Below are 26,927 nucleotides of genomic sequence, written 5' to 3'. Positions count from 1 at the left end.
CTGATCCTAGGCCTTCCTGTGGTTTAGAGGTCTGGGTGCTGCCTGCCAACCGCCTGCCAGCTCACTGGTTCTGGTGCACTCCACCAAGGCCACCAGCTGTGGCTAGGGTGCTGCTTCCCAGGTCAAAAGGTCAGAGTAGGGGGTAACATGGTGTGTTCACTCTCCCAGGATCAGGGCCAGAGACAACAGCGGCTCCTACGCGCTGTGCCTGCTGCACGAAGGGAAGGTGCTGCACTATCGCATCGACAGGGACAAGACTGGGAAGCTGTCCATCCCCGAAGGGAAGAAGTTTGACACTCTCTGGCAGGTACCTCCCCGCCCCTCTCAAACGCCCCTCTCAAATACTTTCTTTGCACACACACTCTCTCTGTGCAGTCCCTGTCTGTCTCTACGTCTCTCTATCTCTGTCTCTCTTTCTGTGTGTGTGTGTGTGTGTGTGTGTGTGTGTGTGTGTGTGTGTGTGTGTGTGTGTGTGACTCCTCTCTGTCTGTCTCTGTCTGTGTCTCTGTCTCTCAACACTGTCTTTGCCCCCCCCCCCACACTCTCTCTCTCTGTGAGGTCTCTGTGTCTCTGTCTCTCTCTTTTTCTCTCTATCTCTGTTTCTCTTTCTGTATGTGTATCTCACTCCCCTCCCCCCTCACCCCCCTCTGTGTCTGTGCCTCTGTCTCTGTCTTTCTTTCTCAGAACACATACACACTCTCTGTGTGGTCTCTGGCCTCTGTCTCTCTCTGTCTCTGTCTCTCTGTCTCTGTCTCTCTGCCTCTGTCTCTCTGTCTCTGTCTCTCTCTGTCTCTCTGTCTCTCTCTCTCTCTCTCTCTCTGTCTCTCTCTCTCTGTCTCTGTCTCTCTCTCTCTGTCTCTGTCTCTCTCTCTCTGTCTCTGTCTGTCTCTCTCTCTGTCTCTCTCTCTGAGGGCACAATGCAGGCCCATAGGGCTGCTAGTTCCAAAACTCCTAGAAACAAGAGGAGGGATGAGGCTACCTGTCCCATATACTCCATCAAGCCACTTTCTCAACGACTTGTTTGAGAAAGTTGACACAGAGATCATCATAAAGGCAAAGAAGCTGCAGAGGTTCCCATTGCCCGTCTAGAGCCATTAAGTCTTTGGTGCCTCAAGACCATGAGTTTCAGGGCAGTGTTCAAAACTTAACAGAAGGTTCTGCCATAAGGGGTTAGAATAACACACACACACACACACACACACACACACACACACACACACACACACACACACACACACCCTACCATCACAAACAACCAAAGAAAGAACCTAGGGGCTGTGACCAACCTGGTTCTAGAGCTGAGAGACACCAGGGTGGACACCCAATTTCAGGTGACCCCACAGTGGGTAGCCAATGTGGGGCATACCTTCCTAGCTGAGCACTCACAGGAAGCTAAAGCAGCTTAGAAAGCAAGTTTACTCTTCCTGGGATCCAGACAGCTGCCTGTCCAGGAACACAGCTCCGCAAAGTGTTTACTCTCAACCTAGCTGTCAGTAAACCTGGAGGCGACTCAAGCACGCAGGAGCACCCCCACATTGTTTGCCCGGCTCTCCACAATTGCTACTCTGTGCATTTTGCTCCCTTAATTTGGCATCACAATTACATTAACTGTGGAGGCAGAAGGATTGAAAGTTGAAGGCCATCCTCAGGTACATAATAAATCCAAGGCCAGCCTGGGCTACATAGCAAAATCCTATCTCAGCAAACAAACAAGTAAGTCAATAAAAGGACGAGGTGGTGGAGATGGCATGGAGACCCCAATTCCCTACCGTATCACCTTCTGGGTGTGTATGAGTGCTTTAAGTGTTAATTTGACACAATCTAAATCACCTGAGAGGAGAGTCTCGTCGAAGGATCAGGTCAGTGAGAGCATGAGCATGCCTGTGGGGATTGTTTTGATTGTAGTAATTACTGTGGGAAGACTCAGGCCATGGTAGGTGGCGCCATTCCCTAGGCTTGAGTTCTAGTCTGTGTAAAAGTGGAGAGCGTTTAACTAAGCAGTGAGTACGAACACACTCATTCACTCTCCACTCTTGACTATGGATGTGACCAGCTGCTTCAAAGCTAAAAAGGTTGTTGGATCTACCCAAGGATGTCCTCGGCCCTTCCCCCTGGTGCCTTGTGGAAGAGAGCGTCTGGGGTTTAGATGGCTTTAACACCCGTGAGGGCTGTGACTCTGCCACTGTCTTCCCTTGCTCTCCCTGTTAACCACCTTCTTTCTTGCTTCTTTTGCAGCTAGTGGAACATTACTCTTACAAGCCAGACGGGCTGTTAAGAGTCCTCACGGTACCATGCCAAAAGATCGGCGCACAGATTGGTGAGTGACTGGGACAGCCTAGGCTCTGGTTTTGGGAAACTGGTCACAGTCAGCCTGGTATCAGATTTGCCTATTGCAAACTCAAGCAGGTTGAGGCTTTGATTTTACCATGTGATTAAACCTGATGTCACTTCAATTCTAGGAACCATTGTTGAAAGATAACCAATCGTGCCGGGCGTGGTGGCGCACGCCTTTAATCCCAGCACTCGGGAGGCAGAGGTAGGCGGATCACTGTGTGTTCGAGGCCAGCCTGGTCTACAAAGTGAGTCCAGGATGGCCAAGGCTACACAGAGAGACCCTGTCTCGAAAAACCAAAAACCAAAAACCAAAAAAAAAAAAAAAAAAAAAAAAAGAAAGATAACCAAGCGATGTAACTTAAAAAAAAAAACAAAAACAAAAACTGGTAGATTTTAATTGCATGTGTTGCCAGGGTGGTGGCACACACCTTTAATCCCAGCATTAATGAGGCAGAGCCAGGCAATCTGTGTTGAATTAAAGGCCAGCCTGGTCTATATAGTCAGACCTTGTCTCAAAAAGAAAAGCTTAATTGGATGTGTGGGAAAATCCAGTAAAAGAGAAAATTCCCGATGCCGAAAGTTTATAGTCCCCCCAGTTTGTTCCAGTCACATTGGTTGATCCGAGAAGTACAAACAGAACAGTCACTGAACTGTAACCGTGGCACATTCTTCTTGCAGGTCACCCACCAAGCCCAAATGCCCATCCTGTGGTAAGTATTACTAAAGATGCCTCTGCTGGGGAAGCAGTGGTATCTGATCACAGGAGAAAACCCAGGATTTAGTTAGCACAGGACCTGTACTCCAAGCACATCCCTGAAGACTCGGGAACTCTCGTGAGTCTGGGAAACTGTCAGCCTGCTAGGCTAGGGGTGTTTTCACGGTGTTGCTGGCTGGCTGGCTTTCTCTCCATTCTCTAGAAGTATACAGACTGAGGAGGAAAGGCCACCTATCGGATGTAGGGAAGAGGAATATATTGTTCAAGTTCAGCCTTGCGCTGTCTGTGTGAGCTTGCGTGTGCCATCACAGGCCTGCCAACATGCATAACAGCATCACACAGCCAGCAGATAGGCATCTTCTTGAGATTAGCTACCCAGCTCCTTTGACTTAACCAATTGACTAGAGTCTTGCCTCACGGTTAGGGGAGGGAAGGTGTTATTGGTAAGAGCTCATTCGAAAGGTCCAGAGAAGGAAAGAGTCTTGGGCCACGGCCTACATCCCACTCTATGTTACTACATGAGAATGCACCCGAGATGTCCCTATACTGGGTTGTCCCTTTCATGCCTACAGAGACGGAAGAACCTCAAGTCCCTTTTCCATCCAGGATATGGGCACTGGTACTTAGGCTGTTGCCCCACAGGTGTCACTCTTCTCATATTTTAGGGACTTCAACGTGGGCACGCCAGCCCATTAGCACCATCAGGGAGAAATTTCCCACTTCTATCCTGCTAGCTCCTAAAAACCCAAAATCTATCAAAAGCCAAAAACATCTCTGTCTCCAGTGGGGACGGTTGGCCAGTCGGCACTGAAACTGTTGGCTCCAGGATTAGCACTTGTTACCAAATCGAGAGACCGTGAATTGGCGAAAATGCCAGTGAACTTTTAGGGTCCTTGGAGACACAGTGCCCCTGGGGTCCTCACTTGCATGGAGCCCTTGTGCTTGTCAGGGACCTGGTGTTTATCATTCTGCGCCCTTGAGGGAGCTCTGTTGTCCCTTTCAGGCATGCCCCACTTGTGGCCTGAGAGCTGCCTATGGCTCAGGATTTGTAGATGACAATATCATCATGCAACCATTGCCACTGAACAGGGACACCTCTGGGCAGTCAGTGACTAGAGTCTCTTGTCAAGCCTAAGACACGAGATTTCCACAGATAATATGGCTGCTTCACGTCTCAGCTTTAATTTTGTAGCTGTCAGTGGAAAAGGCTAACTGAACATTCTAGATCCCTCTGCCAGAATCTTGTGAACAGACAGACTCTTGTGAACGCATCTCAAACGATGCAGACTCGCATCCAGGAAGTCTCCCCAGGGCAGGTGGAGGGGGCGAGCAGTGCATCTGCAGAAGCCAGGCCGGGTAGCATGTCATGGTGGAGTGTATCCTGCATGTGTTTTCTGAAACTAAATGCTCTGTTCCTCTCTGCCATTGTGGTTTCTAGACTTGGTCACCAGGTGGAATACTCTCAAGAATCAAATCCTACTCCTTCCCAAAGCCTGGCTACAAAAAGGTGCTAAAGGGTCCCCTGCTCGCTGCCCCTGACTAAGTGCTAGGGTAGACCCGCAGTGCAGCCATGCTTAGCTGGCTGTCCCCTTACCCAGCGTAGTTCTGCCTCCAAGTCTCTCACCCACCGCATACCCAGCGCCGGGTGCCCTTGCTGAGCCGAGCAACCCTGCCCTGTCTCCACATCTCTTTCTTTGCCCCCAGCCTCCTGTGCCCCGCTGAGCCTCGCACCCCCTGCGCATGCATGCAAGCTTTGTGTGTGGCTTCTCCATAGTCCGTCCACGTGACCTTGCTCTCTACCAGCACATAACTTGAGTCATTTCAGTGAACACAACCTGCCGATTCTCGGATCAGAGAATCTTTGCTCCGCTAATCTCATCTTCACTGTCCACAGTCGCAGGCTGCAGCATCAGGGCCTCCGCTACATAAGGCTTTCCCACAGAGGGAACTGAGGTCTCCAGAGGTGCCCCGCCTTTGAGACACCAGGTTGATTTCTATATTTAGTTACATGACTGAATTTGGAGGGACAATAAAAGGAAAACCTTGAGGGGAAGGTAGCCCAGAGGCTAAGGGCACTTGCCACCAAGCCTGACAGCCTGAGTTTGATTCCTGGGACCCCCATGGTGGAAGGAGAGAACCGACTCCCCATGAGCTGTCCTCTGACCCCCACGACTGTGCCGTGGCTCACGCGCATACTAAAGAAACAAATGTGAAAAGGTTTTCCAGGGCTTGGGAATCGAACTCAAGTGCTTTACCGCTGAGCTATGTCCCAGCCCTTGCTTTCTGTAAGACAGTATTTTACTCTGTAGCCCAGGCTGTCTTTGAACTTACCTCCACCTCCCAAGTTCCAGAATTACAGGGAGTTGACTCGCATCCTTTGTATTGACTTATTTATAGTGAGTTACATATTCAAGGACGCACACACATGTGCGCACGTGCACACATGTTTGTATGTCTGTTTGACATATATGCACAGATCTATGTATTCTGGAACTTTATCTAAAAAGAATTAAATATATATATGAAAAAGCAATCTGTTTTTATCCTTTTTAGGTAAAGTTGACTCTATTAACAGTTATTTCCATTTTATTTTACTGTTTTTCCACGCATGTGGGCACATGACAAAGCATAGGCAAACCGAGTTGAGTATCCAAGTAATTTTAGAAATAAAAGGCATAAATGCCCACAAACTTTACTCTGTAATTATTCTTTATATTGACCACTCACTAGAGAGTTTTACTCTTGTTGCCCAGAGCACAGAAAAGAGAATAATGTGGTAGCTGAAGAGAAAGGAGGGTGTGTTGTGCTGGAGAATATTCTGCAGCTGCCCTCTCTCCACAGCCTGGGCCTCGCTCAGAGTCCAACACGTTCTCCTTGCTGAGGGCCCCACTTGGCAACTGGGGTAGCCCATGTCCAGCATGCCCAATGGGAAGTAAGTAGCATGGTACCTCACAGACTAAGGTGCTTACTATGTGGCTTGGTTGAGGGAGCTTTTCACAGGTGTTATTATGAAGCCCTCTCTGACCAGCAGCTACAGCATGGCCAGACTATCACAGACTTGATAGTTCTCAGTGTGACATCATACTCACCGAGCCTGGCAGAGCACTGTGGGCCACAGAGTAAACCTTGTGTGTCCTCCTCTCCTCAGCCTGACTGACTCCTCACATGCTTCCTCCCACACTCTCTCATTCCCCTCACCCTAGTCCAAGACCTGATGCTGACTCACAGCCCCTGACTCTGCGCAGTGCTAGCAAGGAGCGCTATCTTCTTGTCATTTCACATTTATCTCTTGGGCTCCACCAGAGGCGTATCAGCCAGAGATGCTATCTGTGCACAAGCACACATAAGTGTGTATGTCACACCCACATACACATACATACATGGAAATACCTGTGCCTGTGTGTACATAGTTTTATGTTATATTTGCATCACATATGCACTTCCATATATCTGTATGGAATGTATATTTATGTATGCATGTACCAGTGCTTACACATGGCAAATTTATTTCCTGCACATATCTGCTCACAGATTTATTACAAGGGCTTACATAGTTACACAGACTAGCTAAGCAAGTGCAATGTCCATGGGGAGACTGTCAAGTGGGGAAGGTCCAGAGCCAGACAGAACCTCAGTGGCATGGCTAAAGCTGCCCCATGGTGTGGGGGTCAGTAAGCTTCCCTTGGCCCCATTTCCCCTTGCTTCAGCAAGTCTAAACATACATATAAGGACCCTCAACTGATTGAGTCAGGCCCATGCAGGATAGTCCTCATATGTGAGTCAGCTGGCTAGGGACGTAATTCCATCGGCAGAGCCCCTCCTCAGCAGAAGTACTGACTCAGTCTGAGATCTCAGTATGGTTCAGTAATGACCACGCAGGGTATCCAGCTAGCACACCAAGAAGCCAGCACTGCAGCTGGGAGAGATGGCCGAGTTGGTAAAGTACTAACCACGCAAGCGTGAGCACCTGAGTCAGATCCCTGGCACCCATGTAAAAAGCCAGGCACAGTGGTACATGCCTGTCATCACGGAGCTGAGGAGGTGAGGCAGGAGGGTCCCTTGGCTACCCAGTCTAAGCAAATAGGTAAGCTCTGGGTTTGGCGAGAGACCCTGACTCAGAAAATACAGTGGAGAAGCTGTTAAAAAAGGTATCTGACATCAGCCTCTGGCCCCTGAATACCCACATATGCATATACACATACATGTAAGCATACACACACACACACACACACACACACACACACACACACACACACACACAGACTGCTCAACCACACACACACAAGCTCACGTATGCGCATACACAAGCGTGTCTAATGCGTCACCACTTGTAATGCATTGTGACAGAGCAGTTAGAAATCGAAAAGTATCTACCCTAGATAACTGGGTAGCTGACGCCATCTAGAGGCGCCTAGAAGTTGCATATTGGCAGGCTGTTGCGGGTGGTGAGGCTGGCAGCACTTTCCTTACAGCTCAGTTTTCAGTGCAGAAAAGATGTCAGGGAAGGGGGCAGAACAGCAAGCACAGTGTGGAGGGACTGATAGGGCATTGCCAATGCTGTCCACCAGCCATGCGCTTCTCAGCACAGCTCCCATTTCCCTCCATTTTAATACTGACCTGAGCTTTTGCGCTCATCCTTTTAAAAGACCCCCAGTTTTTCTTTCAACTTAGGCCTTTCTTCCGGAGCTTTGAGTGGTAACAGTGGTCCTACCAAGGGCTTGTTTTCAAATACTGTGGGAAAGCTGGGACTGGCACCTTGTGTCTTTATCTCCATCATTAAACAGCCAGCTGCTGCTCTTATATCCATCCCAGTGGAAAACCACCCATGTCTTCTGTTGAACAGTCAGGTGAGGTGCCGTTACTGCCCAAGTCCCATAGGCCTCCACCTGTGCAGGGAGCAGGAGGGGGCAGGGACTAGGGCTGAGGCGTGAGAAAGGTTATGTATCCCTTGGGTCTCAGTGGCTGTCTGGGTCTGGGTCATGAAAGCTCATTCTCATAGGGTGCTTTGTGGTGGGCAGCCTGGAGATGAAGCCCTGAGCCACAGCCGCTCAAAGTGGAGTCCTGCTCTCCGAAGGAGATGCCCAATGTTTTCCTTTGTCTGTCAGCTAGACGCAGGGCTAGCACCTGTCCATCTGGCTGTGGACTCCCTCCAGGAAGCTCAGCTGCTCAGGGTCCCTCACCACTGATCCCTACTTGCTCCTGATTCACTGCTCTCTCTCCCTCCCCCTCTCTCCTCTCTCTCTCTCTCTCTCTCTCTCTCTCTCTCTCTCTCTCTCTCTCTCTCTATAGGTGATTTTTTAAAGATCATCAACTCTGCTTTAAAAATATCCCAGGAAATTGAACTAGGGAAACTGGGTGCTGGTTTATTTTAACAAGCATTTCAAAGTCGTCTTGCTCTGGAGAATGTTCCAGAAAGACTGCATGCAGCCCCAGAATGGGGCACTGAGTGACAGAGGGCAGGGCTCTCACATCCACAGGAAGGACTATGCCTGTTCTCCCCATCCTTGAGCACCCTTTAGCTCCGTGACAGGGCAGAGACTGTCCTGGGAATCTCAGAACTTCCCTGGGTATAGAGAAAAATTAAAAGACTCCACCTGGTGGTCATACTAACCTGAAAACCCGTTTAAAAACTGCTTTCTAGAGGGAGCAAAGCAGAGCACGGAGGATGACTATGGTAGGAATTATGGAATATAAGCTAGAGGAAGTCTCCTTAGGCAGGGCAGTGGTAGATGATACAGATGATAACGGGAATCCAAGCAATGCCCAACATCACTGAAGTCATGTGTAAACATTTAAGAGGCTCATGAGACATTACCAGAACCTATTTCTGTTTCTGAGTGCAAAGACTTAATAGAGAACTCATTTTAAACCAGGTACATACACATTCCACATCTCCTTCTTATGATACGTTACTTTTAAATCTATCTGTTCAACCATCCACCCATCCATCTGTCCATTTACCTACTCATCTATTCAGCCAGCCAGCCATTTATTTATCTATACATCCACTCAGCCATCCCTTTATCCACATATTCATCCACCCTTCTATTGATCTGTACATGCATGCATGCATACAGACAGACAGACAGACAGACAGACAGACAGACTCATACCTGTCCATCCGTCATCCCTTCTTTCACATGTGCATTGTGTGTTTTTCTTAGCATGCATTTCCAGCCTGGTGCAGCTGCTTCGCTCTGATTTAACGCCTAAATCCACATACATTCTGCTCTATTATCATGGTTAGTTCCATTACATGATCCTGGGGGGAGGAGAGTTGAGACAGTCCATGAGAAAATGGGTCCAGTGACATCTGAGACCCGATGTCCCTTGGCTTTACTGAAAGGGTCCTTTCCACGGGCACTGCCAGCCTCTAGCTCATGGTAAACACCATGAAGCTAGCAGGTCAAGGCATCGTGAGATGCATGTCTGTGTTGGTAATGACACAATGCAACTTTTGTTAACTTTTGACAAGTGGAACTGTCATGTCAGTGAGGCGGTGAGCATTTAGTGTGTGCTTCGAGACAGTGGCTGAATGTCAGCTAAATGTCTGTTGCTCTAAATTTCCCCCAAATCTGGTGTTATCTCATTTCTCAGTGGCAATACGGATGCTGATAAGGTAAACAGATACTGGATCAGATAACATGACCAAAACCAAACCAAAACAAAACGGGGGAAGAGAACGATCAGAATTGAGCAGCAGTCTGCTCGTTTATAGCTGACACCTTGTTTCAATTTGTGCATAAAGATGAGTCAGAAAAAGAGAAAAATGCTTCAAATGGAAAATCCTTAGGAATATAAAGAGATTCAGCCCTCCACCTATTTTAGGAGGCAAATGGATGTTGATCAAATGAGAAGCCTGTGTGTGAGGGCCAGTGAGGTGTTCCTTCGGTTTCTGCCTCCATGAGCAGCCATGGGTGAAGAGGGAGAGTTCTTTTCCTTCAGGGAAGCAAAGGGAACATCTCTGTCCTTATCATGATCATGACATGACAAAGGGGTGTGGCAGGAGGATGCAGCCTTCCTCTTCGGGACTTGCAGCTCATTGGCCCGGGCTGCCCTGTCGTATCAACACATTGTGTCTACATCTGCATGGAAGGCAACACAGATGACCACAGCTTGACTTCACTTTTTAAATAACTTCCATATAAAACTAGACAAGGAAGGGCAAGTTCAGGGGCAGAAATGAATCCGCAGGAGAACGTGTGAGATCCTCCCGTCTTCTGGGAGATGAGAATCATACTCAGAGGGCACCTAACTGGGAAGGGGGGTCTACTGGGTGTACAGAATGGCTTCCCTCCCTCCCTGTCTAAGGCCACATCAAGGGTGGGAGTTGTAAGACGTGAGCCTGTCTAACCTTCTCAGGTCCAAACAGTTGCCTGAGGAATGAGATAAACCTTCCTGACCTCTTCCTGATTCTTTTCCTCTGTCCCCTGTGCATAAGATAATCTGTTAGCATTTGAAAGTAATGACGTTACTGCAGAAAGTAACATGCTGCTGTTTGTGTGCTTCAGCCTGCCCCGCCCCAAGGGAGCCGTCCGGAGTCTGTGTCCTTCAACCCCTATGAGCCAACAGGAGGGTCCTGGGCTCCAGAAAGAGGTGAGTGGTGAACTTTTACTCCATAAACACTCAGAGCGGGGTGCATGGATGCTTGTCAGTGTGTAGAGTCAGCTTACAAATTCCTGGCACTGTTCTAAGTTTGCCTTCCAGTGATGCTCAGCAATTAGGCAGTAGTGATGCCCAGCCACGGGCAGAAAAGAGCACGCATCCATACAACAAGCAGTTCTGTCAAGTGAAAATGACCGTTCACAATTACAACAAGCAAACAAAACACCAAAAACAACAACAACCCCCCTCAACAAGTTGTCAGTGTTGCCAGCACCATGTTGTGTGTCTATCACACGCCATGGAGCCTGGTTGCCTCTCTTGGAAGAACAGGTTCCTAAAATGGTGGTTTTGACAGTGGAGACAACTCACAGTATCTTTGAGATATGTTCAGGGAGCTGTGATGATGGGGAGGCCACAGGGAAGCCAGGACACAGTGACTTGTTCCCATAAATGGGACCCGTGGGTGTCACACCTAGCTTAAAGCCTAAAGGAGAGCTTTACTGCCGTTACTGCTGGTGTAGAAGACCCATCTTCAGATCTCATGAAGATCCCTGCTTCACTTCTCGGCTGCATGCAACTGCCCCATAAGCCCAGAGGAGTGGAGGGCAAGGTGGCAAGAGGTAACATTCCACAGGAGTCCAGTCTGCAGTTACGTGTTACCTGAATACCTTGCAGGCCTCCAGCGAGAAGCCCTACCCATGGACACGGAGGTGTATGAGAGCCCTTATGCTGACCCTGAAGAGATCAGGCCCAAAGAGGTCTACCTAGACAGAAACCTGCTGACCCTGGAGGACAGCGAGCTGGGCTCTGGTAACTTCGGGACTGTGAAAAAGGGATACTACCAAATGAAAAAGTAAGCACCGTAGCTCCATTTATGCTACTGTCTTTCTCAGTGTGATCATGCATTCTAGAAACTTCTAAGAATGCATGTGAAATGTTTATTTAATCCCAGGCACAGTTTCACCTGGAATGGCTAAGTACTTTTTCACTACCATTATACTTACTAATTTCTGATACAATAATTTTTAGTTTATTGTTTATTTTGTTTTCACACACACACACACATACACACGTGTCACAGAACTAACTCATGTAGTCATCACAGGACACACGAATTGGTTCTCTTCTTTGCACATGGGTTCTGGGCATTAAACTCAGGTCACTAGATTTGGCAGCAAGTTCTTTTACCAATTGATCCAGCTCGCCAACCTTCAGTTCTGACTCAGTTGTTATAAAAGCATTCTTTGTGTACACTAACTGTGGCTACAGTAATGAAATGTTTGTTTTAGGATATGTGCCTCATAGAAAATAACCCAATAGAAATAAGCACACTCATAAAAACATATAAACATTGTACCTCCCAAACACAACTACCTATAACTAACCTTGGTGTAGGCATTTGTTAAATCTTTCTATGTGTATGGGTTTTTTGTTTCTGGTGCCTCATTTTCTGTGTATACACATAGAGGCCATGATGCTTGATTTTAAATGTATGTGTGTGAATTACAGTCACTCTTAAAGTTGGATAGTAAGGGATAGAGAGATAGCTCATAGTTAGTTAAGAGGGCATAATGCTCTTCCAGAACCCAAACTCAGTTCCCAGCACTCATATCAGATGGGTCACAGGTGCCTGTAACTCTGGCTCCAAGAGTTCTGCTGCACTCTTCTGGACTCTGAGGGCACCTGCACTCAACATGCACATACACAGAGTCACACACTTAAATACATAATTTAAAATAAATCTTTTGAAAAACTGAGTATTCATTTTATTAATTTATTAATTTATTATTTATTAGTAATTTAATTTACTAAATAAACTAAGGTTTATTTATTAGTTCATAATAATATATACTATTAGTTATACAATTAGTATAAATTGTATCTAGACATAACTTATCTTGATTTGTCTTAGTTTATTTTATTTTAATTCCTTGATTAATTAATATGAGTCAATATGTTTAGTTAACGTGAATTTATACAGTTTCAACTGCAGGATTTAGGGACTTGAGAACTGTGTTCTACAAAGACCATTGAGAAAGCAAACAGTGTCTTTACATCACTGAGTCTCTGGGTTTGCAGACTCCGGCCGTTCCCTCCTGGACTCCATCCATTACTGTCCCTCAGATTTCTCTCAGCAGACTTCTTTAGCCTTCTGTGTCAATCCTTAGTCAACTCCTTACATGCCTTCTCAGGCACCCTGTGTCTAAGTACAAAGTACTTTTGGTATTATTAGTAGTCTGGTGCTAATAATGTGGTATCAGGTAGCATTTTCCACTTTTATTTTTTAAATCTCCTACACCTTATATATGAACTAAAACTAATGGCACACATAGATGTGACAAGCACCAATGCTGCTGAGTTCTCTTGTGACCAGTAGCAGTTTATTTAGCTATTCTTTAATTACATAAGTGTGTCACTCATGAATAATGGCAGATGTGTGTGTGTGCATGCACACATGTGTATGTGTGTGGATATGATATGTTCAGATGTATTCACAAGTATGTTTGGGGGTGAGTACACATTTGTGCAGGTACACATGCATGTAGAAATCAAAATATCAACCTCAGCTATCATTCCTTAGGACTCATAAGAAAATATAAACATATTGTACCTCCCAATTAGTTGTCTTTATTCTCCAGTCTGAAGGTTCAGCAAAACAAGCAACTTCTTATTCTTGTGGAAATTTTATCACAGGTATGGTTTTTCAAATCATACATAATGTTTGTTCTTTTATTTAAAACACATTTTGTTAGAATATGTTCAAGAGTTCAGCATGGTCCACGTGATATTTTTAAGGGAAGATGAAAACTCTATATTTTGGAGACACGCTGAGGCTTGCTTAAAATGAACAAAGCCAGTGGGAGAGAAGCGTTTCTTACTTTTTAAACTCAGCTTTAACACTGTGTGCGCTTTGAACTGGGCACCTGGGAACCCCAGCGCCCAGAGGCAGAGGCAGGAGCTTCAGAGGTTTAAGGTCATTTTCCACTACACAGCAAATTCGAGGCCAGAATGGATTGCGTAAGACCCTGCCTCAAAAAAAGAAAGGAAAATTTAAAACCATGCATGCTCTTTAATTCAGGGCCCAGAAGCTCATTTTCAATATCGCAAAGGAACTTGGTATTCAGGGATGCAGGTAGACATAATGTAACCTGTAAATTACATTGTAGCGAGCTATATGTACGCCATAGCGGGTGGGTTCTATAGCAGCTGTTTTAATATTTTAATATTTTACAATTCACGGGTTTTCCTTGCCTTGGAGCACCCTCCATCACAGTCTGCTATCCTTGTTCACTGGTAGTGGGGGGATAGATCCTCGGTCTATAAAAGAACAGTAGATTAGAAGATCAGCTCCTGCCTAAGCTTCTCCTGGGAGATGCACACAAAGTTCCCCAAAGTCCAATGTGGGGAACCAGTGACTTTCTTGGGCTACCTTCAGAGAATGTGGGAGGGGTCACCACCGAGTGGCTTCAGTGTGGATGGGAGCGTCTACAGGGTGTGTCGCATCCCACAAACACCCCCTCACAGACTCCTGAAAGCCTCCACAGACTGTGGGCTCCAGCACCTCCCACGGCCATGAGTCTATATGCACAGTGAGGACAGAAGCTCACGCAGATGACTGGGAGGTGCCAGAGGGAGTTGCAGGACTCCAGGTGGCAGACAGATTTGATGGAAACGACATTTGTAAAACTCAGAGGAAGCCGGGTGTGGTGGCGCGCGCCTTTAATCCCAGCACTGGGGAGGCAGAGGCAGGCGGATCGCTGTGAGTTCGAGGCCAGCCTGGTCTACAAAGCGACTCCAGGACAGCCAAGGTTACACAGAGAGACCCTGTCTCGAAAAACCAGAGGGAAAAAAAAACCCTCAGAGGAAGTTAAAGATGACCTTACACTTCTGATGCTCCTGCCTCCACCTCTGGGTGCTGGGGACCACAGGTGGGCACCCCATGCCCACTTCAAAGCGTACACAGTGTTAAAGCTGAGTTAAAAAGTAAGAAACCCTTTTCCCCTACTGGCTTTGTTCATTTTAAGCAAGCCTCAGCGTGTCTCCAAAATATAGAGTTTTCATTTTCTCATAAAAATGTCACGTGGTTCATGCTGAACTCTTGAAAATAGTCTAACAAAATGTGCTTTAAGTGAGAGAACAAACATTAACTGTGCATGATTTGAAAAATCACACCTGTGATTAAATCTCCACAAGAACAAGAAAAATAGCAATGGCCATTTTTAAGTGTGTGTGTTATGTGCGTGTGTGTGTGTGTGTGTGTGTGTGTGTGTGTGTGTGTGTGTGTGTCCTTGTATGTGTGCAGGTGTTCCTGCCACAGCATGTATAGTGGGACAACCTTGGGTGTCATTCCTTGCTTTCCACCTTGTTTGGAACAGTCTCCCACAAGTGTCTGTGGAGCGCCCCCCCCCCCCACCTTCTCTGCCTCTCATTTTTCCCTAGAAGCACTAGGATTACAGACATGCTGCCATAGCCAAGTGTCTGTGGGTTCCAGGGACCTGAACTCCGGTCCTCCCTCTTGCATACACGCGGAGTGGGCTGTCTCCCCAGCCCGTGGCCATTTCCTGAAAGGCTTTAAAGGACTCTCGCCCCGCCCCCGCCCCTGCCCCCGCCCCACTCCAGCCGCACAGCAGAGGACCCCTAGACAGTTTGCAAAGGTCCTCACAAGTCACAATCTGTGTTACAGGGTTGTGAAGACAGTGGCTGTGAAAATCCTGAAGAATGAGGCCAATGACCCCGCTCTGAAGGACGAGCTGCTGGCTGAGGCAAACGTCATGCAGCAGCTGGACAACCCCTACATTGTGCGCATGATCGGAATCTGCGAGGCGGAGTCCTGGATGCTGGTGATGGAGATGGCAGAGCTGGGGCCCCTCAACAAGTACCTGCAGCAGAACAGGTGCCATGGAACCGTGCGCAGGCCCGCCATGGGCTGTGCTGGGGCCAGAGTTCTGTGGGAAGCTCGCTCTCTTCCCCCTCTTCCCTTCTCGTGTTGCTCCATGCTCAGGTCTTGAGAAAGAAAATAAGAGGAGAGATGCAGCCTTCGAATCGGGCTTTCTCTCTCTCCCTCCCCGCCCCCTCCCCCCTCTCTGTACATCTATAGGGGTGCACCTGTGTGTAAATTATGTGTGTGGAGGCCAGAGGTCAATATCGGGTGTCATCTTCCATTTTCTATCGCTCTCCATCTTATCATTTTTTATTTACGTGCGTATGTCTGTGAGAGTGTGTGCCACATGAGTGTAGATGCTCACGGGAACCCAGAAGAGAGCGTCAGATCGCTGGGAGCTGGAGTTACAAGCAGTTGCGAGCCTCTCAACATGGGTGCTGGAAACCTAACCCAGGTCCTCTGAGAGGACAGTATGTGCCCTTAACCCAGAACTATCTCTTTAGCTCTCCACCTTATTTTTTGAGACAAGGTCTCTCACTAAAACTCTAGAATTCACCAGTTCAGCCACACTGGCAGCCACGGAGCCTCAGGGAGCCTCAGTCCTCACAGGAGCGGGTTGCTGTTCGCTGACAGAGGCCATGGGTGGGCTAGGCACAGCTTCTGTAAGCTTAACTCATCCCATCCTTACTACATTGTTTATATTTTACCCGGCTGTTGCTTTTGACTCTGCAGGTAGGAAATGGAAGCACAGAGTTCATTTGTAACCTATCCACTATGGAGCAAGGGTTCCGAGCCATCCATGATTCCTCTCGAGCCAAAGGCTCATTTTATATAGCATTTCTTTATTATTTCCAATATGCATGCATGAGTATAAGGGTTTGTGCTGGTGCAGCAGGTGGAGGCCAGCGGTCAACCTACAGCAAGGCCCATCTCCTGGAATACCATCTTACTGTCTGCATCCTTTGAAACAGGAGTGTCTCATTGGACCGAGCTCATCAATTATGCTAGAACGGTTGGCCAGGGAACACCAAGAGTCCACCTGTTTCTCTTCCCTAGCTTTGGAATAACAAGCATGGGCCACCATGCCTGGCTTGATTTTCACATGGCCTCCGGGGCATCGAACTCAGGTCTTTGCACTTGAAAGATGAGCACTAAACTTTCTCTACAGCCCTCTATGAATTTTTGTACATCTCGAAGCATGCCTGAAAATGAAACATGTTGAGCATCCGGAGATTGGTGTTCAGTCTGGAACAGGCTGTCAGAGGGATTACCTGCCGTGCTCTGGCCTGCTGTGGTTGCCTTTTGCATGCTTGTGTGTAGTGCGTGTGTGTGTATACACATGTGCACGGGTATGCATGCCCTTGCAACCATGCAGAGGCCAGAGGACGACATGTGTGTCCTCTATCGCTTTTCGCTGTATTTCCTTAGAACACAGCCAGGTGTGGAGGCACACGCCTCTAATCCCAACACCAGAGGTTGCTGGCTCTCTGTGAGTTTAAGGTCAGCCTAATCTACATAGGGAATTCCAGGCTAGTTAGGACTACACAGTGAGTAGTTTTAGGTTTTTGGCTATGCTAGCAGCTAGCAGGCCTCAGGACCTTCCTGCCTCTGCCTGCCCCACCAGCGCTGGGATTACACACACGTGGCCATGCTCAGCTTTTTCAGCAAGTGCTCTTAGGCTGAGCAAACTTCCCAGCCTGTCCTATTGCTTAAATGGGACTGGGCGGAGCCCTCCTCCGTGTACGCGGGGAACGTGGCTGTGTTTGGAATGGCCACTGTCCACTCCTGCTGATGACAGCCTGTGATTCTAGGCACATCAAGGATAAGAACATCATAGAGCTGGTTCACCAGGTTTCCATGGGAATGAAGTATTTGGAAGAGTGCAATTTCGTTCACAGAGATCTGGCTGCAAGGAACGTGCTTCTGGTCACACAGCACTATGCCAAGATCAGCGATTTCGGTCTTTCCAAAGCCCTTCGTGCCGATGAAAACTATTACAAGGTAGGAGAGCTCACTGCAGGCTCATGGCACAGGCTGAGGGACAGCTCAGTGCAGGCTGAGGGACAGCTCCCTGTAGGCTCATGGTACAGGCTGAGGGACAGCCCAGTGCAGGCTGAGGGACAGCTCAGTGCAGGCTGAGGGACAGCTCAGTGCAGGCTGAGGGACAGCTCACTGCAGGCTCATGGCACAGGCTGAGGGACAGCTCACTGTAGGCTCATGGTGCAGGCTGAGGGACAGCTCACTGTAGGCTCATGGTGCAGGCTGAGGGACAGCTCAGTGCAGGCTCGTGGCTGCAGGTTATGAAGACACTGAAAGATAAATGTATGCTCTCTGTATATTATCACGATGTGTGCTCTCTGTATATTATCACGGTAGAGGTTCCACTAGTAACCATGTGGAAAAGTATTCTTAAGAGCGATTCTGTCAACCAAGAAAACAAAACAGAAAATATTACAATGTATCTCAACTGGAGACTTGTTCAAACCAGCACCCTATGTTTGTTTGTTTTTTCCACATTTGTTTACCTTGTGCTGTGTATGTAGTCATGTGTGCCACCGTGTACTAATAGAAATCAGAAGACAACATACAGGAGTTGATTCTTTCCTTCTACCATGGAAATCCAAGGAATTGAACTCAGATCTTCAGGCTTGGCAGCAGGCACCTTACCCTCTAAGCCATCTTGCCAACCCTGAATACCTGTGCTAACTCACTTTAAGAAACAGGAATTGAACAAGTTGATTTTTTTTAAGGCACGGTTTCATGCAGCCCAGGCTGGCATCTCTCTCCTGGGTGCTGGGGTTACCCCGTGCCCCACCAAGACTGGGTTATCCATTGGTTGCGTCATAACGCTGCGACCCTTTAATCAGTTCCTCGTGTTGTGGTGACTGCCAACCATAACATAATTTTTGTTGCTACTTCATAACTGTAATGTTGCTGCCGTTACGGATTGTAATATAAATACCCAATATGCAGGATACCTGATATGCAACCCCCCCCAAAGGGGCCACAACCCACGGGTTGAGAACCACTGAGGGCTCTGTGCACGCTGAACTAGACGGCTACTCTCTGAGCCACTTCCTCCGCCCAGAACTGAGTGATTCTTGAGAGACGTCTCTGAGTCGTTTTCATTCGAGATGACACTCTGAATTTCAGCAGAGGCTTTTCTCTGCTCCACTTCTCGAGCCCCCCTCCTCTGTGGATTGGTGGGTGCACACCCGACTTAACCCGTCACAGCATGCCTTTTCTGCTTCCAGGCGCAGACCCACGGGAAGTGGCCCGTGAAGTGGTACGCCCCCGAATGCATCAACTACTACAAGTTCTCCAGCAAGAGCGATGTCTGGAGCTTTGGCGTCCTGATGTGGGAAGCGTTCTCCTATGGGCAGAAGCCATACAGGGTGAGCTGTACTTAGCTGTGTGTTTTCATGTCTCAGCCTCTTGGCCTTGGGGGGAAAACATCACTCAGCAGACGGCTATTGCCACAAGAAGCTGAACGCCTGGGATCTGGGGACACCCTGGGGTCTCTCATTACCTTCTAACAGTGGGCAGCAGTTAGCACAATCTCAGCTTGCACTAACCTGGAAATGACACATGCTGCTAAGGGAACCCATTTTTCACTGTGTGTTACACACATACACACTCACAGGACACAGCCCCAAACCATCCTTCCTGAGAGTTAAAATAGAAATAGTGACACTGATGGCACCAACTATTTTAGCTGTTACCATGCATATTCCTATATGTGTGCACACGTGTGTGTGTCTGTGTCTGCTGTGTGTGCATGTGTTGTGTGTGTCTGTGTCTCCTGTGTGTGTATGTGTTGTGTGTGTGTGTGTGTTTCTGTGTCTCTGTGTGTGAGGACATGCATGCATGTACATGTGTGTGTATGTGTGTGTTTTCATGGATATATGTAGATCTTAGGGTGCCAAGTGGATTGTCACAAGTGGCGCCTCCCACAAAGCCAAGCCCTAAATGAGGAATCAGAACAGAACCCCAGAGCCTCCCTTTTCCACTCTGCACCCAGCCCTTCTCACTGGGCAGCCACTTCTGACTCTAGGATTCCAGAGAAAGGCCCCTAGCCTTGTGTCCGACGTCACTTGAAATTGCACAGCCTGTGTCTGTGTTCTCTGTGTCGGGAGGCGAGACACTTTTGTTTTTATGTTTTAAAAGCTTGTGTGTGTTTTCATGGCTCAGGGGATGAAAGGGAGTGAAGTGACTGCCATGCTGGAGAAAGGAGAGCGGATGGGCTGCCCTCCAGGATGCCCACGAGAGATGTACGAGCTGATGAACCTGTGCTGGACATACGAGTGAGTACCCAGCCCTTCCTGTCGCTGACCTGAAAGTTCTAGAAATATGTGTGTGGTTGATGTCCTAGTTTCATTTCTGTTGCTGTGGTAAAATACCTTGGCCACCAAAAACAACAAAAAACAAAACAAAACAAAACAAAACAAAATAAAAAACCTGAGGGGAAAGGATTTATTTTAGCTCAGAACTCCAGATTACAGCCCACAGTGATGAGAAAGTCAAGGTGTCTGGAACTTAAAACATCTGGTCACACGACTTCACAGTTGAGAGCTGAGAGAAAAAGATGGTGCATGTGTTCTGCTGCTTGGTGTCCTTTCCTTTCTTAGAAAGCTTAGGATTCCCTGATCCAATGGTAACTTGTGGCGGGTGGGGCCTTCACATCATAACCAAGACAGTCCCCCACAAGCCTACCTGTTTGAGACAGTCCTTCTTGAGGCCTTCTTCCCTAGTGGTCTAGACTGTGTCAAGTTGACAACTAAATCTGACCTTCACAGCTGGTGTTACAGAGTTTGTGACCCCTGGAGAAAGATCATAGGCTCAATCCAGTTAAAATTAAAAGATTTATCAACCAGCTTCCAGAAGGATGAACACTCTCTGAGCCAGATTTGAGACTGCCATGGAGGAAGGGCATGGGAAGAGTTAGTTTTAAAGGCAAGCCCCACACAAAGACCTTCAGTATCTATGCGAGCAAGAAAAACACTGTGTCGCGCCAAGTGAAGTGATTAAAGCAACTCAAAACAATCTTTGGTTCTCTGTGTAAGCAAGTTACAGAAGCCAAAAAAAATTTTTTTTAAAAGTTAGTCATATCATAACAAGTAGATGGTCACAGCTGTGCATTTTGGGTGGGGATCACTGGGCCAGGGTCACTGGGACCTCATCTTCCAGGGACTAGAGTCAGAGACAAATGACTAATGGGTACCAAGATGGATGCCTGACATAAAATGGGGTTTCTTTAGCTGTCACCCCGGGTATTAAAATGAAATATGAATTCTCTCGATGTATTGGGAATGTGCTGCCTTCTGCATAAGTGATGATGGCAGGAGGTGGGCCAGAGATGGACTGCTTTACTATCTAACCGTGGCTCTTCCTGGCAGGGACATTATTATATGCAATTTGCAGCTGTGAGAATGTCACAGAACCTACTTAGACAAAGTAGGACAGCTGGAAGTCACCAGCTGTTAGGATCTTAGGAGACCATGATGTGAATTGGGGAAAATCGCAGAATCCCAGACACCGTGTTAAGCATCGGGAACAGTCCTGCCTTCGACAAACTCAGATGTGTCTGAGAGCATCCCTGCCAACACGTAACCTTACATCAAGGCTAGAAACTCCTGCTGACCACAGACATCTCAGTACCAGAAGTCTCCAGAGAGTAGCACAGAGTTGGCACAGGCCACAAGACAGCTCTGCCCATAGGGTCAGAAGCCTCATCCCTATTCTTAGGTGCAGTGCACTTTGCTTTCCTCCACCATCCTCTGAGCAGGACACTTTGCACACAGTGGGAAGGTGAACAGCACTGGAAGCCGCTGGGCTTGTTCGGTGATTCCGGTCCAGGAGGAACCCAGTCACCGTGCTGAAACCTTGTAGTGTGAGTGAAATGCTCACTGTTAGACAGAGGAGACCGAGAGCATCTATTAAGATGCTGCCGGACCCGACCACTCACGCAGCTCTGCGGAGCTCTGCTCTGGGAGAGATTCCTGGCCCTGGGTTTTACGTCTCTTCTCACTAATCTTGGCTGAGCCCCACGGAGCTTCAGCTGGGGCAGATATCAGAACGGGGCAAGTTTGAGTTTAGCCCCAAGTTTCCTCCTGAAAACCCTGTCTGCTCTGTCCTAACAAAGTCAGAGGAGTGACTTCACAGCAAGCATGGAGCCCCAGGTCTTAAGGAGAATAGCTGACTCTCAGCCCCCACAGCCTCCATAGCGGCAGGCTTACTATGTTAGCTTTAATTGCATCGGGTGGGATGCATCTGGCATTGTGTTTTTCTTGCCTTCGTTCCCTGCATATATCGACTAAGTTCTCAATTGCTACATCAAGCCTAAAGGCTATTTAAAATGCAAAGACTGGTCCTTGTGGGCAGCGGGTGCGTGTTTGTGTGTGTGTGCGTGTAAGTGTGCTTGCCCATGCACGCACATGTAGAGGCCACAGGCTGACTTGGAGTGTCTTCCTCTATTATTTTCCACCTTGTTTTTCTTCATTTAGTCTCGTGTGTGTGTGTGTGTGTGTGTGTGTGTGTGTGTGTGTCTGTCTGTCTGTCTGTGTGTGTGTGTGCGTGCGTGCGTGCAAGTGTTTGAGTGTGCTCCAGCACACATGTGGAAGTCAGAGGACAGCTTCTGGCTCTCTCCTTCTACCATGTGAGTGCTGAGGACCCATCTCGGCTCCTTTGGTTTGGCAGCAAGCACTTTTACCCACTGGACCACCCCACTGGGCCTCCCTGATTTGTTATTGGAGATGAAGTTCCATACTAAACACAGATCGCGCTATTCCTGCTACACTGGCAGCCAGCAAGCCCGTCAGGAGTCACCTGTATCCTCCTCCCAGTGCTGGGGTTACAGAAATGTACCACCACATCTAGCTTTTATGCAGCTGTTGGTGACCCGCATTCGGGCCCTCACCCATGGACAGGGGCACTTTATATGCTGAGCTGTTGTCCCAGGTCCTGCGCCATTTTATAGAATGAATTTGAATTGAGTTCCTCTGGGGATGAGTCACCTGGTGGGGCTGGACCCATCCCCTCATAAGCACACAGGGAGGTGAGCTCCCTTTCAGTAATCAGGTAGAAGTTTCACCCAGCACTTGCTCACCCCAGCGTTTTACTTATCAATGGCACAGACTTACTGGGCAAAGATTAGGAGGGTCACAGGGTCTGGGCCTCTGCTTTGGCCACAGAAATCTGTGAGTTCTAGCAGGAGCATGTGCAAACACAACCCCCCTTCTGAAAGTCCAGCTGGAATGTGGGTAGGGTGTGTTACAGCTGTATCCATATCTCATCGTAAGATTTTGAACAGAGGGACTAGGGACATGGTTCTGTTGGTAAAGTGCTTGGCCCAAGTTCAGTCCCTAGAACCCATGTAAAAAGATGGCAGGCGTGGTGGTAAGTGTTGTGGTCCCAGCAGCAATGAGGGAGATGGAGTTGGGGGAATCCCAGAGGCTTAATGGTCAGCTAGCCAGCGTACTTGGCAAGTGCCAGGCAATTGACAGACACTGAGTCAAAAAACCAAGATGGATGGTGTCTGAGGAACGACACCAAGGCTGTCCTCTTTGCTCCACACATACCTCCATACACATGTGTACCCACATTTATGAGAATACACACAGAGATTGTGTCAACTGTTTGATGCACCTACAGCCCAGGGGCCAGTTAGGTGTCTTCAGACACGGAATATATTCTGTACCACAGTGCAGAACTCTTCCAGATCAGCAGGACATGGAGACTCAGGATCCCGGAAAATGCAGGCTTGAGTTCTGTAAGTTTAGAGCCAGAAGAGACCACCACACTGGTGCTGGGGTGCAGTGACCAGAATTTGCCACCAGAGGGCACAGTGATTTACCCATGTTTCCACAAGTCTACTGGCAAACATTTAATACATCCCTTCTTCTTTCAGTGTAGAGAACCGGCCAGGATTCACAGCTGTGGAACTGCGGCTTCGAAATTACTACTACGACGTGGTTAACTAACAGCTTGAGGACCTGTCATTGGCCACCTTGGATTCTCGGCACTCACAGGAAATTCATTCAGATGAACTGGCTTTCAAAGTTTCGTCTCCCTCTGCCCAGAGTGAGAGAGCTAAGCAAAGCTGGGACCTACCGTCAGTCACAGCAGGTCTGGTTCCAAAAGACCTCAGGGCCCATTTGTCTGTTTTTGTTTTTGTTTTTGTTTTTTTGTTTTGTTTTGTTTTGTTTTTTGTTTTTATCTATGTGGTTTTCGTTATGGGTCATGTTCAAGGAACTACTTCCAATTTTTCTTTGCGTCATTCTGTTCCTCTGGGTCCACAATTGCAGTGTCCCCTGCAAATCAGAAAGAAACATGTTATGCCACTTAAGCAAAGGAAATAAACAGAAAGCTCACCGGTGCGGTTGGCAACCAGGAAGGCGGTTAAGGAAAATAACAAGTTTGGACACTGCTTTTGCTCGCAGCACTGGAGACAGAAATATCACGTGGATGAGATGCTGAGACATGTTGACGTGACTTACATGCCCCCTGGTGTCTGCCTTCCTGCAGAATGACTTGAAGTCTGCCCTGTATGCTTGCAGGAAGAGATGTGAATAATGCACTGCCTGGTGGCTGCCAGGGAAGGTGGGCTCCCACAATCCTCTGCAGCTGAACAGAGTGTGTAGGGCGTGGGTCAGACTCCCTCCCTTCTGCAGATTGAGTGCAGCCAGGAGCCATCCTCATTGCTGCCACGAAGTGCCAGACAAGCAGCTTTAGGGAGGAAGGGATGTTCTGGCTCACAGTTGGAGAGGATACAGGCCATCATGATGGAAAAGACATTACAACAGGCAGGAAAGGCTTGGGGGCATGAGCAGGGAGCTGGAAGGCCACATGATCTCTACACTTAGGAAGCAAAGAGTGAACAGAAAGTAGGGCCAGGCTATAAGACCCCAAAGCTGACCCCCTAGTCACCCACTTTCTTCAACAAGGCCCCACTTCCCTAATGTTCCACAAGCTTCCCAGACAGTGAATGCCACCAGCCCGGACCAAGTGAAATGCATGAGCTTGGGGGAGGGGAGGCGGTGGGGGGGGGGGAGTTTCACATTTAAACCACATCAGGATCCATCCTTTTTCTGTGGCTATAGCTGGATGCCTAGATAAGATAATGTACAAAGAAGAAATGTGTCCGTTAGATGGATGTATATCTCTTCTTCTCTGAAGCCTGGACCCTCCACTGGAGAGGGGCAGTGCCAGGCAGGGGTCTTCCTGCAAGATGAAACAGTGTGATATCCTGACAGAGCAGGTGTGAGACATCTCAGGTCTGTCCTCCTCCTAGGAACCCCTGCTCCCATCTCAGTAACCCCTCAGGACCCCTCTTCATCTTGATCATCCCCCCCCACCCCCGAAAAGCATCTCAAGACCGAGACCATCTCAAATCGAGTTTCTGAATAGCATTTTAATTCACAATAAAACCAGATTTGACCATCACCACAAGTGAGCCTTGTTTAGTGTGACTCTGAGCTGAGGACACATGACCTGAGACTGCCCCCTCTATCCTTCTAGACTTGGCTAACACTTGGCTTACTATTGATCATACGCAAAATGTCACCCATTCACTTTGGCTGAGGACATGAAAATTACAGAGGCTTCATAGCCTTCCTTCTGTGTCTGGGAAAATATATCAGATGTGGGCCTGTCATCTTTGCCTCTGAGACACTGACATATGCAGCCAGGGACCACCTGTAGATTTGGAGATAGGGGAGGAGGGGCCAGTGTATTGCGTATGGAAACTGGATGACGTGGACCACACATGAGCAAGACATTTTCTGCTGTCCCCAGGGTGGGGCTAGGAAAGGGCCACTTCACAGGTCAGGAGCCTGTGTGTAATAACCCTGTGGAGGCCTCTGTCTTCATTCTGGCCTCTCTAGCAGTGTCCCTCCTTCCCAGGGATTTGGGGATGACCATTGTCTGGATATGGCTGAGCAGGATGGAGGCAGGGGTTTGCCTCTCTCCAGAAGGCCAGGACAGGTTCCTATGTGCAGAAGTCACATTGTGGCCGTTATAGGGCTCTCATTATAGGGTGAAAGTCATGTCCAGCTGTCAACCTTAATTCTCTCCCCTGGGGTCACAGAGGGCAGTCGGGGAGAGGATTCTTCCTGCAGCATTTAGACTACAGATGCACTAAACTTGCAGGGTCAAAAATGATCCAAGATCCTTCACAGGCATCAATCCTTGCCTAGGTCTCTTCACAAGCTGCCTCTGATGATCCGAGCCCCTTCTATCAGGCAGCTTGGCTCACTGTGTCCCTTGACCTATGACCCCTTGTCAGAAGATTGTGAGGAGCATACCAGGCTGCCTTGCCACGTATTGCTGACTGCAGACACCAAGGAACTCATGCAGAACCCAATGTATCTCCAGTCAACACCCAGGCTAGCCCATCATTAAAATTATTTCTATGTGCACCAGAACATGTCCTCACAACACACATCCCTGCAACCAGACAGTTACCCCACAGGGATGTCAGCCTTTGGGATTGCATTTCTCCCTGCAGAGGGAAGCCCTGGGTCGTCAGTCCCAGTGATTCCCTCCAGCAGCAGCACAGAGTGTTTCCCTGTTACTTCAGAAATGACTATTAATAAAGGTCTAATATTAGTCTGGTGATGATTTTTATGGAAGTGGGCAGTATATGACAGGCTATACCCTCAACCAGAGTTCACCAGCATCTTCAGAAGTGCAACCTGCTTGTGAAATGTTGCACCCCTGGTCATCCTGCCACATGTGGGCGGGAACAAAGTCCCCAGAACTTACCATGAAATTCCACCACTGAAGGAGGCAGCCTATAAAGAGGGCCCTGTCTTGTCCACAGGGGGCACATCTGTGTCCAGAATTCACAGTCTGAGAGCTGACAGCCCAACCCTAACCTAATAGAAGGAGACCCAGTGACGGCCTGGGAGGGGTGAGATTTGCCACTGTTGATGAAGGTGACCTGCAAACGGCGGGGCAGAGAAAGAGAAGGTCCAGAACCCTGAGCTCCTCTTGTTCTAAAGGAAGTTATGGGCAGGCACACATGCGTGCACTACATACAATCATACATACACATTCATGTGTGGACAGACAAGCATTGCATGCATGTGTATGCAGGTATGCATATACGCATGCATGTACAAACACAAAAACGAACACGCATGTGCATGCAAATGCAAACAGTGAACTCACAAACATGAGCCTGCGTCTATACACCCACAATTACATATATATGTTGACATACTCGCAACGCTCAGCATCACCTTGCCCTCAGGGCACTCCCTCAATTGAGATCCCCTTCTCAGGTGACTCTAAGCTGTGTCGAATTGATAGTTTAATCTAAGCAGGGCACAGAGCGCAAATGAGAACCTGAGTTTAACTCCCCAGCCAGATGCGGTGGCACACATCTATAGC

At 48.1% G+C, this 26,927-nt stretch overlaps 1 protein-coding gene across 7 annotated transcripts in view; it reads left to right on the top strand.

The window, feature by feature from the left end:
- The window catches only part of SYK (spleen associated tyrosine kinase), a 64,686-nt gene extending 39,711 nt beyond the window's left edge, over nucleotides 1-24,975 (top strand). For 6 of the 7 annotated variants that reach the window (XM_084796934.1, XM_084796930.1, XM_084796931.1 and 3 more), the window contains exons 4-14: nucleotides 169-307; nucleotides 2,236-2,317; nucleotides 3,013-3,044; nucleotides 4,488-4,556; nucleotides 10,561-10,645; nucleotides 11,330-11,507; nucleotides 15,339-15,548; nucleotides 17,348-17,537; nucleotides 18,791-18,931; nucleotides 19,728-19,840; nucleotides 23,443-24,975. In XM_084796934.1, coding sequence (XP_084653060.1) covers nucleotides 169-307; nucleotides 2,236-2,317; nucleotides 3,013-3,044; nucleotides 4,488-4,556; nucleotides 10,561-10,645; nucleotides 11,330-11,507; nucleotides 15,339-15,548; nucleotides 17,348-17,537; nucleotides 18,791-18,931; nucleotides 19,728-19,840; nucleotides 23,443-23,515 — 1,312 coding nt within the window. In that variant the 3' untranslated portion in view covers nucleotides 23,516-24,975. The remainder of the gene's footprint in view (nucleotides 1-168; nucleotides 308-2,235; nucleotides 2,318-3,012; nucleotides 3,045-4,487; nucleotides 4,557-10,560; nucleotides 10,646-11,329; nucleotides 11,508-15,338; nucleotides 15,549-17,347; nucleotides 17,538-18,790; nucleotides 18,932-19,727; nucleotides 19,841-23,442) is intronic. The other variant, XM_084796935.1, reaches the window with a different exon arrangement.
- Nucleotides 24,976-26,927: the final 1,952 nt, after the last annotated feature.

Source organism: Acomys minous, assembly GCF_964271855.1.
Source record: "Acomys minous genome assembly, chromosome: 9".
Classification (NCBI taxonomy): Eukaryota; Metazoa; Chordata; class Mammalia; order Rodentia; family Muridae; genus Acomys; species Acomys minous.
This window is presented reverse-complemented; position numbering and strand designations above follow the sequence as displayed.